Source organism: Schistocerca gregaria, chromosome 3 (genome assembly GCF_023897955.1).
Source record: "Schistocerca gregaria isolate iqSchGreg1 chromosome 3, iqSchGreg1.2, whole genome shotgun sequence".
Classification (NCBI taxonomy): domain Eukaryota; kingdom Metazoa; phylum Arthropoda; class Insecta; order Orthoptera; family Acrididae; genus Schistocerca; species Schistocerca gregaria.
Window position 1 is genome coordinate 931,552,221 of NC_064922.1, and position 12,467 is coordinate 931,564,687.

The following is a 12,467-nucleotide window of genomic DNA, read 5'->3' on the forward strand; positions in this document are numbered from 1 at the left end:
GATCATCATCTAACACATCGCCAATTTTGTTTTCGATTCTGCTGTATATCATTCTTGTCAGAATGTTGATGCAGGAGTTGTTTAGACAATAGTGCGATAATTCTCGTCCTTGTCGGTTCTTGCAATCTTCGGAACTGGGTGGATGACGGTTATCCGAAAGTCAGATGCTATATACCAGAGCCATACATTCTAGACATCAACGTAAGTGGTTGATTTCCTTGACCGTTCCCCAATGATTTTAGATAGTACCAGGCGATTGTCTGTATAAAAACGGTACATTTCCCTTTAACGAAAGTGAAGGACAGTGTTTCAGAAAATAATGTGATTTGCAGCAGTAGGAGGAGGAAGTTGAAACAAGCGTTGGGAAATCAAGGAAAGAAAGGGGATTGAGAGAAGTATTCTGTTAAATGTGGAATAACTGGTGCGTGCCTTGACAAATTTAGTGATCAGGAAGGGGGAGGTGATTAAATTTCCGTGGGGGCAGGATGTGGAGTGTGTTTAGCAGTAAGGTTGGGGAGGATGTGCTGGTACAGGGACCACAGAGTGTTAGGGTTAATAATAAAGATGCAACAAATTATGTGGTGGGTTCATGTTTGCATAAAGTACAGAAAATCCGTAGGTGTTCAGTGTGAGGGAGGAGAGAGGGGAACTGATGAATTCGTATACGATCAAAGCGGAAGGATAGGGTATAGAGGGCAAGGTAGGGAAGAAGGTTTTCGCGGGTTTGGAGGGAGAGGTATAATTCTTTGGGGGAGTGCTACAGCTTTGGGGGAACAGAAATTCGAAAGACTTTGGCACCCGAGACGATTGGTCGGATTAAAGCTTTATAGTTTTGAAGTATGGTAGAGCGATGCAGTCGCCATGTTCGGCCGCTTAGAAATTTTAGTCTGTTGTGGTCTTTTTGTCTGATGGTCAGTAGATGTGGTTTCCAGATTAATTCACAATCGAGAGTAACTCTGAGTTATTTTAATGTATTAGTTAATCGGATACGACGGTTGGGAATAGCGAGATAGAAATTGTAGGAGCAGGAGCTCCAGCTGGCTTGTCCAATAGGTACTACGGGCGTCTTGAAAGGTTTGATTTGAAGGAAACATTGGTTGCATCAGGATGTAAAGTAGCTGATATGGAGTTCAAAGGGTCGTTCGGGTTAGTGGAGGGTGTGGCGTAGGGCTTGGTAGACAGTGTCCGCGGCGTACTTCAGGAGGTACGCTATCTGATAAAAAGTACACTATGTAGTGTGGCACTAACAGCTAGATGTCACGAGAGGAAGGCATGACAGTGTAGAAGGAGGCGGGAAGTATTTTGCAGGCAATAGAGAAGCAGTAACTCCGATATAAAGCCGATTAGGAGAGCTCAATGACTTCGAACGTGGAGTAGTCATTGCATGTCACGTAAGCGACAAGTCCATCAGTGACATTTCAACCATTTTGAAGCTGCATAAATCGACTGTTGGTGTTGAAAATTCAGAGGAACGACCACGGCTCAACCAAGATGAAGCAGACAATATTTACTGACGATCAAGGCCCATCGAGCATTGAGGAGGATAGTTGTATAAAATTGGCATGATACCAGTGGAAGAAAGCACCCGTGAATTCCGAAGTGGTACTAGCAGTACCGATAATAAAATTATAGTGCGCAGAGAGTTGAAATGGATAGAGCACAACGGTCGAGCAGCAAATCATATGTCACAAATTTCTGTTATCAGTGCTAAGTGGCGCTTGAGATGGTGTAAATAGCAGCAACGCTGGACAATGTATCAAAACGAGTGATTTGGAAAACTGGATCACGCTTTATACCGTGGTAAACCGATGGAAAGGTTTGAGTTTGAAGAATACATGGAGAACGTTACCAATCATCACGTTACCATCATCAACAGTAAATAACGGAGGAGATGGAATTACGGTATGTGTATATTTTTCTTGATCAGGCTGTGGTTCCCTTATTGTGCTTAAGTAAACGCCAGATGTGGAAGGAAATGAGCGCATTATACGACAACGTTTACTGTGTACAGTGGAGGAGCAGATTAGGGAAGGTGATTGTTTGTATCAGCTTGACAGTTCATCCCGTCATAAAACAGCATGTATGAAGCAATGGTTTGTGACACTATAAATTTCTTGAAGTGGACTAACCTTCTTAGAGCCCGGCTGGCTAGCCACGCGGTTTAAAGCGCTGCTTCCCTAGCGGGAAGGCGTGCCGGTCCCCGGTACGAATCCGCCCGGCGGACTCTTGTCGAGGTCCAGTGTGCCGGTCAGCCCGTGGATGGTTTTTAAGGCGGTTTTCCATCTACCTCGGCGAATGCGGGCTGGTTCCCCTTATTCCGCCTCAATTACACTATGACGCTGCGCAAACACTGTCTCCACATATGTGTACACCGTAATTACTCTATCCCGCGTACATTTGGGGTTAGACTCGTCTGGCATGAGACGTTCCCGAGGGTGTGGGGGTGGGGGCACCGCACAATAACCCAGGATTCGGTGCGGGGCAGCGGTAGAGTGGGTGGACTGCTGTGACCTGTTGTGGGGTTGTGAACCACTGAGGGCTGCGGCTGGACGACGCCTCTCCGTCGTTTCTAGGTCCCCGGTTCAATATACACACACCCTACTCAGAACCCCGACCTGAACCCAATGGAACACCTTTGGGATTAGTTAGAACGTCGACATCGTCCTAGAACCCGGCTGCCAACATCATTATGTTCTCTGGTTTCCGCTTCTGAGGAAGAACAGATTGCCATTCCCCCACAGACATTCAGATATCTCTCTGAAAATGTCCTCAGCAGAGTTCAAGCTGTCATAGAGTGGAAGGTTGGACACACGCCATATTAATATCCAATAATGGGTATCCAGATACTTTTGATCACATAGTGTAGAAGTGAGAAGGAGCAGCTATAGGCATGGCGCTGTGGAGGACATACAAGAGTGAAGAAAGAATAGAGTCTTGATGCACGCCTGGAGTGGGATGGAAATTGCAAAAGTCAACGATTGTTTACATTTACATAAGATGGGTACCGCCAGTGATACCTAGGCCACTCCTCAATTGCATCACAGAGGAACTAGATATCATTCAGTAGATTTCGACAGGGTGCCCGACAGTGATCCCGAGATACACTCACGGATCTAAATCGACTGAAGGAGCTTTATTTGCATAATAGGTTTCCACTAGGAAAAGTTTTTAGCCTCAACGCTTAGTTCTTAATCTTCCAGTCTTATAGTCCCCTCTCGGTTCCTTCACATATTGTATATTGCCCATCTTTCACCATTAGGTCCTCCAAAGCTCTATAAATTTATAACTGCTGGTTCCCCTCACTCACTCCTGACCCTTCTTCTACCACATCATCACAAATGTCTTCTTCCTCATAGGGACCTTCAATGTACTCTGTCCACCTATTCGCTCTCTCCTCTATATTTTAATAGAGGAATTCCCCTTGCTCTCTTAATTTTACCGGCCTTTTGATTTCACCTAAAGTAGTTTTGACTTTTCTGTATAATGAATCATCCCTTGTGCTAATCATTTCTTTCCCGATTTCTTAACATTATAAATGCAGCTATTTAGCCTCAGATACCTGCACTTCCTATCTATTTAATTAATAAATAACTCATATTTCTATATTCCTGAATTTACCTGAATATTTTGTACTCCCGTCTTTCATCAATCAGCTTAAGTCATGTTATAATACGTTATTTGTGTTCAGTTTTAATCTCTTGCTCGATTATGTTAATCTCTTTCCCGATTATTTTTATTTCTAGTCGTTAGTCCCATAAAATTACTAGACTGAAGTATGAATGCCATTTATTAACGTTCTCAGAGGAAGACTTAGGAACATTTTCTGGAGTTATTTGGAGTCATAATATTTAATGAAGAAATATTGGGATGTATTAAAATCCACTTTTAGTGTGACAAATGAATGCGTAATTTAAGAGCAGAAATAGAAAACATTCTAGGTGTCAAATCTCACATTTTTCTGGAAAAAAACATAGGATTTATTTTTGTACATTAGTTTTTGCGTCGAGAAAAGTGAAAAGTACTCTAATACTGTCTATCTCATCAGTGCAAAAAATAATGAGACGAATTACAAAAAAAAAAAAAAATATTAAGAACGTTCCAAGTGCCCTACCAGTAAACTAACTGTCTCTAAGTGGCAAGAAGGAATTTTTTTTTCGAGTGTCATTAATGAAGAGGCATTTCGTTTTATTAGTGATAATACAAGCACAGAAATACAGCAGTAATGTTTTAACTATTAGAACTGCAGTCAACAAAAGCCATTTCTCATTTCATTTCAATATTTTTACAACAAAGTAATAAATATAAATTCAAGAAAAATAATCTCGTAGCATCGGCTTCTGTTTCTTACACATCTCCATTCTTGAGATCAGATATTGGAGAAGTTCATTGTAAAACTCCTTGTTCTGTTGCAGAAGAAATGGCAACATCGTCAACATGTCTTTCCGTTTTGAAATTGATAAACGTTGCTGGTCTCTGAGATGAAATATACATTTTCCATGGTCTTTCCCTGACATCTTTGCGTTCTTCAGTTCCAGAGTAAGAATTTTTGACGGCTATTTAAAATGAATGAGTATCAGATACTCAGTCTTACACCCCTGCATTGACAACAGCGTTCGAGCAACATTTTTACAGCCAAAGAATTAGTTGTATTACATAGAATGGGGTCATAGTGCTATGAGTAGGTCTTGCCCCTACCGATGCAGCAACCAACAGCACATCCGAGGGAAGCGGTCACATAACTCACAGGGTCCTGCGTTCCCGTAGACTGATGCAACCCGCCCACGGTCCGCCCGTCCATGAGACAGCACCCTAGGCGCTGACAGCGGTCGCTGGCCCTAAGGAGCTATTCTGGTCCTCAGGCTACGTGGCTGAAAGTAGTGCCTACGGTATCCTGTCACCCGGGCTGTATTTAGGCCCCCGCTCGAACCACGAGAGGAAGCGGTTCACTCCGAGTGGACTTCCTGGGCAAGGCGTGAATGTAGTTGCGTCCCATGAGTCAGGAAGGCGCACTGGAGCCGCCGCAACTATAAAGTCGTGTTTCATTGGACTTGTAAGCTGTCTTGACTTTGTTATTACCCTGACAGTGTTTTGTCACACTGGTTTGTTGAAACTGAACTGTCCTTCTGGACTCTAATTCGTACTGTATAATATTATAACTTCGAACTGTCCCATCAGGACTTAAACTTTGGCCATGAGGCTTCATTTCGATGCACACTTATCAGCAGAGTGAAAACTTCATTCTGAAGTAACTGTCTTTGTTAAGTGATAAACTCTTACGTTGTCGTAGAACGCACACTATTAGATGTCATCCCTCTTGTTAAATAAACTTGGTTTTACTAAATGTACGTGAACTTTTCCTGTCTGTCACACCCTGTGTACACTAGACACAACTTTAGCTAACTCAACAATCTTGTATAAATCTAGCAGAACAAAGGCCTTTCTTACCTTTCTTCGTTTTTCTATATCTGAAATACCTTCCTTTCATTAAAAAGGTGTTTTATTGATTCAAACTAAAGCTTAGAGTCACTCCGCTTATCACAGAAGCGGTGTATCAGCTGAATGGAGAGAACCTTGACGCATAGCAGTTAAAAGAACTTAACAGACAGGAATAATTTGCCACAAAGACCACAAGGTATCTAGTACATATACATCTACATGGATACTCTGCAAATCACATTTAAGTGCCTGGCAGGGGGTTCATCGAACCCCCTTTACAATTCTCTATTATTCCAATCTCGTACAGCGCGCGGAAAGAATGAACACCTATATCTTTCCGTACGAGCTCTGATTTCCCTTATTTTATATTGGTGATCGTTCCGCCCTATGTACGTCAGTGTCAACAAAATATTTTCTCATTCGGAGGAGATAGTTGGTGATTGGAATTTCGTGAGAAGATCCCGTCGAAACGTAAAACGACTTTATTTTAAAAATTTACAGCCCAAATCCTGTATCACTTGTGTGACACTCTCTCCTATATTTCGCGATAATACAAAATGTGCTTCCTTTCTTTGAACTTTTGCGATGTACTCTGTCAGTCCTACCTGGTAAGGATCCCACACCGCGCAGCAGTATACTAAAAGTGGACGGACAAGCGCAGTGTAGGCAGTCTCCTCAGTAGGTCTGTTACATTTTCTCCGTGTCCTGCCAATAAAACGCAGCCTTTGGTTAGCCTTCCCCACAACATTTTCTATGTGTTCTTTCCCATTTAAGTTGTTCGTCATTGTAATACCTAGGTATTTAGTTGAATTTACAGCTTTTAGATCAGACTGATTTATCGTGTAACCGAAGTTTAACGAGTTCCTTTTCGCAGTCATGTGGATGACCTCACACTTTTCGTTAAGCTTAATAATGAGTATCTGAAACATTTTCTCCGTGATTTAGCGCTTACAACAGGTGTAGCGACATGCAACAGAGTACCGAGAACGCAATAGGACTGGAAACGGATTTCGTGCAGAAGAATGGCACTCTTCATGCATACTTAAGAAATGATGAGATGTGTAGAAAATTGACAGTTAACATAACAAATGAACAGGTAATTGTAAATATACAGTCATGTTCAGATAGTCAGAACACCTCGCGGGGGTTCTAGTCCTCCATCGGACATGGGTGTGTGTGTGTGTGTGTGTGTGTTGCGCTTAGCGTAAGTTAGTTTAAGTTAGTGTGAGTAGTGCTTAAGCATCCTAGGGACCGATGACCTCAGCAGTTAGGTCCCATAGGAATTTATTATAAATTTCTAATTTCCTTGAGCGACTACAGACAGGACGTTCATGTTCACAGGACATTCACATTAGTATGTTCTGCAGAAATGATTAGCGTCTTAATCATGTCGGCCCGAGGGCTCAAGGTCAACATCGATATCATGGCACAACACCACCTCCCGCTAAAGTGTGCCTGCGCCTCTCGTTGTCACTGTAAACCGAAGGTAGTGGATCAGAGAGACTTAAGCAGACGTGCAGGATGCCTCGCAGACGTATGCACGAATTGACAAATCCGTGAGTTTCAAAAAGGGCGCATTATTCACATGAGAGAATGTGATGCTGCTAGTGTGTGACGAAGTGTTTCGGCAGTGCAACGGGTGTGTAGAGATTGGCCCACGGAAGGCCGTAGAACACGACGAGATTGCTCAGGCAGCACCACCCAGACCACGTCCCAAGAAGATCGACTCCTCATCTGCATGGTATTGCAGGACAGATCTGCTACCTCCTCGTGTCTGGCGCAACAGTGGAACATTGTGACATACCGTACACTATCAGGGGTGACAGTCCGTCGCAGTTTAATTACGGCATGGGTTGCGTGCGGGTCGCCCACTTCTCTGCCTACCATCGACTAATGCGCAGGAAATGCCGCGTACAGGAGAGCGGCATTACAGTGACTGCCTTCACACTACATGTACAGCATCAACTCAAGGCCTTATGGTGTGGGGTGATATTGGGTACAACCACAAATCACAGATGGTGAGTGTCCACGGTCCTGCGTCCAGTGTGTCCTATGTGAATGACGTCCTGCGACCCGTAACTGTACCATTTATGCGTAATACCCCAGGCGCCATTTTCAAGCAAGACACTGCTCGGCCACATGTTGCTGCACGAACACGTGCATTGTTGTTGTCACAGCATGTCAACCTTTTGCTCTGCCCCCTAGATCACCACACTTGTCGCCAAGCGAAAATGTGTGGGATATGGTGAAAACATGGGTGCACTGCTGGTACCCAATGCCAAACACAACAGATGAACTTTGGAACCAGCGTGGATGGCTATACCAAAGGACGCCAATCGCACCTTAAACGCGTCGATGCCATCACGCTTCAGGGCCCATGGCATAACCCTGTGTCTGGCAGGCAACAGGACACATCCTGAACCGAGGTGGCTAAAATGCTAATCACTTCTGCACATAGTCCTGTGAATATGAACTTCCTATCTCTAGTCGTTTGACAGTGTTGACTGGAATACTCTCTCAAATTCTAAAGGTGACACAGGTAAAATACAGGCAGCGAAAGGCTATTTACAATTTGTACAGAAACCAGATGGCAGTTATAAGAGTCGAGAAGCAAAAAGAGAAGCAGCGGTTGGGAAAGGAGTGAGACAGTGTTGTAGCCTCTCCCCGATGTTATTCAATCTGTATATTGAGCAAGCAGTAAAGGAAACAAAAGAAAAATTCGGAGTAGGTATTAAAATCCATGGTGAAGAAATAAAAACTTTGAGGTTCGCCGATGACATTGTAATTCTGTCAGAGACAGCAAAGGAATTGGAAGAGCAGTTGAACGGAATGGACAGTGTCATGAAAGGAGGGTATAAGATGAACATCAACAAAAAACAAGGATAATGAAATGTAGTCGAATTAAGTCTGTTGATGCTGAGGGAATTAGATTAGGAAATGAGACATTTAAAGTAGTAAAGGAGTTTGCTATTTGGGGAGCAAAGTACCTGATGATGGTCGATGTAGAGAAGATATCAAATGTAGACTGGCAATGGTAAGGAAAGCGTTTCTGAAGAAGAGAAATTTGTTAACATCGAGTATTGATTTAAGTGTCAGGAAGGCGTTCCTGAAAGTATTTGTATGGAGCGTAGCCATGTTTGGGTTTGAAACGTGGACGATAAATAGTTTGGACCAGAAGAGAATAGAAGCTTTCGAAATGTGGTGCTACAGAAGAATGCTGAAGATTAGATGGGTAGATCACATAACTAATGAGGAGGTATTGAATAGAATCGGGGAGGAGTTTGTGGCACAACTTGACAAGAAGAAGGGACCGGTTGGTAGGACATGTTCTGAGGCATCAAGGGATCACAAATTTAGCATTGGAGGACAGCGTTGAGGGTAAAAATCGTAGAGGGAGACCAAGAGATGAATACACTAAGCAGATTCAGAAGGATGTATGTTGCAGTAAGTACTGGGAGATGAAGAAGCTTGCACAGGATAGAGTAGCATTTATCACACCAGTCTCAGGACTGAAGACCACAACAACAGCAACATCTCTAGTCGATCGAGGAATTCTGCTTCTACGGAACTTGAGTGTATTAAATAACAGTTTAATCCGGTAAGTAGCTGGGCAGCTAGACCACAAATAAATACAACGACAAAAAGTCAATGATGCCATGGTTTCGCGTCACTCACCTGTGAAGGGATAGGTAAAAACATCTACCGTCTTACAGTTCCCCATTGAAAGTTCATCCGAATGTCTTCGGCGACAGAGTGAGATGTTGGGCCGAGTCGATCTTCCCTACTGGTTCTAAGCATGCACGGTTTCTCGGGGCTCCCCAGCGCCTGGAGTGGTGTCCTCACGTCCGCTTGTCCTGGCTGTTGCAGCGGGGGCTCGATGCCCGAGGCGAGCAGCAGCGCTATGGCGGAGGCGGCGGCGCTCAGCGACGAGCCGGACCTGAGCACCTTCGAGAACAAGTCGGGCCTGGCCGAGGACATGAAGTTCCTGGCGTCGATGCCGGAGCTGTGCGACGTCACCTTCCTGGTGGGCGACACGCGGGAGCCCGTCTGCGCCGTCAAGGCGGTGCTGGCCGCCAGGAGCAGGTCAGTGGCGGCGGGGGGCTCCAGAGCTGAGCGGGCGGTGGCTGAGTGCAACTAGCGGTCGTGAGGGAACAGCTCAAGTACGATCGTACTGGGTATCGGGCGAAACTTGTGACTGGTTTGAGGAGTTCCTGGCCGCGCGGTTTGGGGCGTCATGCCACGGACTGCGCGGTCCCTTCCACCGGAGGTTCGAGTCCTCCTTCGGGCATGAGTGTGTGTGTTGTTCTTAGCATATGTTAGTTTGAGCTAGTTTAAGTAGTGTGTAAGTGTAGGGACCCATGACGTAAGCAGTTCGGTCCCTTAGGAATTCAAACACATTTGAACATTTTGAACTTTTGAGAATTTCTCGGTAAGAAGGACGCAGCATGTTACCTTGGACAGAGAGTCATCGACAGGTATCAAAGTTAATTCAGGAGTGCTCCAGAGAGTGTGTGGCACTCTCGCTGTTCGTGCTGTACATTAAGGCCTGGTTGTCATTCAAATGAGGAAAAACTAGGCAAAGTTTGGAAATTTTTTTGAAACAATGAAAAGGTATACGAAGGATATGATTGAAGATAATCATACTCTGAACTTTTATTTTAGATTTTCAATAAAAAAAAAAGAAAAAAGAAAATGGTGCGTGTGGTTATGGTTTGATCAAGGGCCTGCAAGTTTAAAATATGCAAGTGTAGCATCTCACGAGTTATCTGAAATTATAAATGGATAACATCAGCCGATACTACATTAAATTTATGGGAGCTTGTACCTAACCACTATGAAATAACGTTAAATTTGACGATATGGTGTTAACGCTAATTTCAAGTTCGATTTTTGTTGGTTTGTTTCACTCTTCATGGCTTTTCCAAAAATTGTTAATATTAACAAATTTCATATATGGTAAGTATAAAAAACTTTACATGTATTATTAGTTCAGTTGCATGAAAACTACAAGTTATTAGATATTTTTTATGCCGTTGAACACATATCTGAAATCATTTTTTGAAAACTCAAAACGGCTAATGCAACATGGCGGACCAAAAATTATGTTGTGACCAACTGTGACCAAAATTTGACCGAAAAAAATGTTTTTGTTACTTACATTTGGTCTGAATTTCCAAGACCGAATATCAACTCTTCCTCAAACTCGAATTGTTCTTGGAGACCAATTCCCTCGTTCTTCTTGGCGAGAAATGCCAATGTGGCTGAGACGGAGATACTGCGTTAGAAGTCCTGCACACGTTTTTCGTCAGCTTTGTCGGTGAATTTGTTTGCATGCATACTGCAATATAAATCATTTTTGAACCTGCGTCAAGACACGGCAAGTTTTCTACCTGAGCCGGGCGCTTCGACTGTGAACGTACCGTGGTGGCTGTGACACAGCTTCGAACAATGGGGTGTAGAAACTTTTGAAACTCACGGGTTCAAACAGCTTTCTTCCCAACTTTCTAGATATATATACCTTTCAAAAAATGTAATAAAATAAAAATCGAGTTTTCGACAATTTTGATTGAGAACCTGGCGTTAATGACCTTGCAGAGAATATCAGTAACAGACTTCATGCAGATGATGCAGTTATATATAAGAAGTACACGTTGGAAGAAAGTTGCTAAAATATTCAGTCTCATCTTCATAACTTTCCATTGTATCCGTCCGGATAATAGAGCACTTTAAAAAAAAAAAAAAAAAAAATGGCCCTGCGCATGTACATCTACATTTATACTCCGCAAGCCATCCAACGGTGTGTGACGGAGGGCACTTTACGTGCCACTGTCATTACCTCCCTTTCCTGTTCTAGTCGCGTATGGTTCGCGGGAAGAACGACTGTCTGAAAGCCTCCATGAGCGCTCGAATCTCTCTAATTTTACATTCGTGATCTCCTCGGGAGGTATAAGTAGGGGGAAGCAATATATTCGATAAGTCATCCAAAAACGCGCTCTCTCGAAACCTGGCGAGCAAACTAGACCGCGATGCAGAGCGCCTCTCTTGCAGAGTCTGCCACTTGAGTTTGCTAAACATCTCCGTAACGCTATCACGCTTACCAAATAACCCTGTGGCGAAACGTGCCGCTCTTCTTTGGATCTTCTCTATCTCCTCCGTCAACCCGATCTGGTACGGATCCAACACTGATGAGCAATACTCAAGTATAGGTCGAACGAGTGTTTTGTAAGCCACCTCCTTTGTTGATGGACTACATTTTCTAAGAACTCTCCCACTGAATCTCAACCTGGTACCCGCTTACCAACAATTAATTTTATATGATCATTCGACTTCAAATCGTTCCGCACGCATATTCCCAGATATTTTACAGAAGTAACTGCTACCAGTGTTTGTTCCGCTATCATATAATCATACAATAAAGCATCCTTCTTTCTATGTATTCGCAATACATTACATTTGTCTATGTTAAGGGTCAGTTGCCACTCCCTGCACCAAGTGCCTATCTGCTGCAGATCTTCCTGCATTTCGCTACAATTTTCTAATGCTGCAACTTCTCTGTATACTACAGCATCATCCGCGAAAAGCTGCATGGAACTTCCGACACTATCTACTAGGTCATTTATATATATTGTGAAAAGCAATGGTCCCATAACACTCCCCTGTGGCACGCCAGAGGTTACCTTAACGTCTGTAGACTTAACTTCTAAGGTCATCAGTCCCCTATAACTTAGAACTACTTAAACGTAACTAACCTAAGGACATCACACACATCCATACCCGAGGAAGGATTCGAACCTGCGACCGTAGCGGTCGCGCGGTTCCAGACTGTAGCGCCTAGAATCGCTCGGCCCCCCGGCCGGCCATGAAGACGAGCCTGGATGTGGTTTTCCCAGTTTCCCATAATCTAACAAGGCAAATACAGGGGTGGTGCACACGTCCGCCTCAGATACAAATAACGCAAACATTTAGAAAACATTCTCACATTTGACTATGAGATTTACTCTATAAGCGTACAAATGGGACACGCAGGTTCT

The 12,467-nt window shown here is 43.7% G+C and overlaps 1 protein-coding gene across 1 annotated transcript in view; it reads left to right on the forward strand.

Annotated features, from left to right (window-relative positions):
• The window catches only part of LOC126355819 (serine-enriched protein), a 238,020-nt gene that overhangs the window by 101,944 nt on the left and 123,609 nt on the right, over nucleotides 1–12,467 (forward strand). Inside the window, exon 2 of the mRNA XM_050006265.1 lies at nucleotides 9,304–9,519. Coding sequence (XP_049862222.1) covers nucleotides 9,314–9,519 — 206 coding nt within the window. The 5' untranslated portion in view covers nucleotides 9,304–9,313. The remainder of the gene's footprint in view (nucleotides 1–9,303; nucleotides 9,520–12,467) is intronic.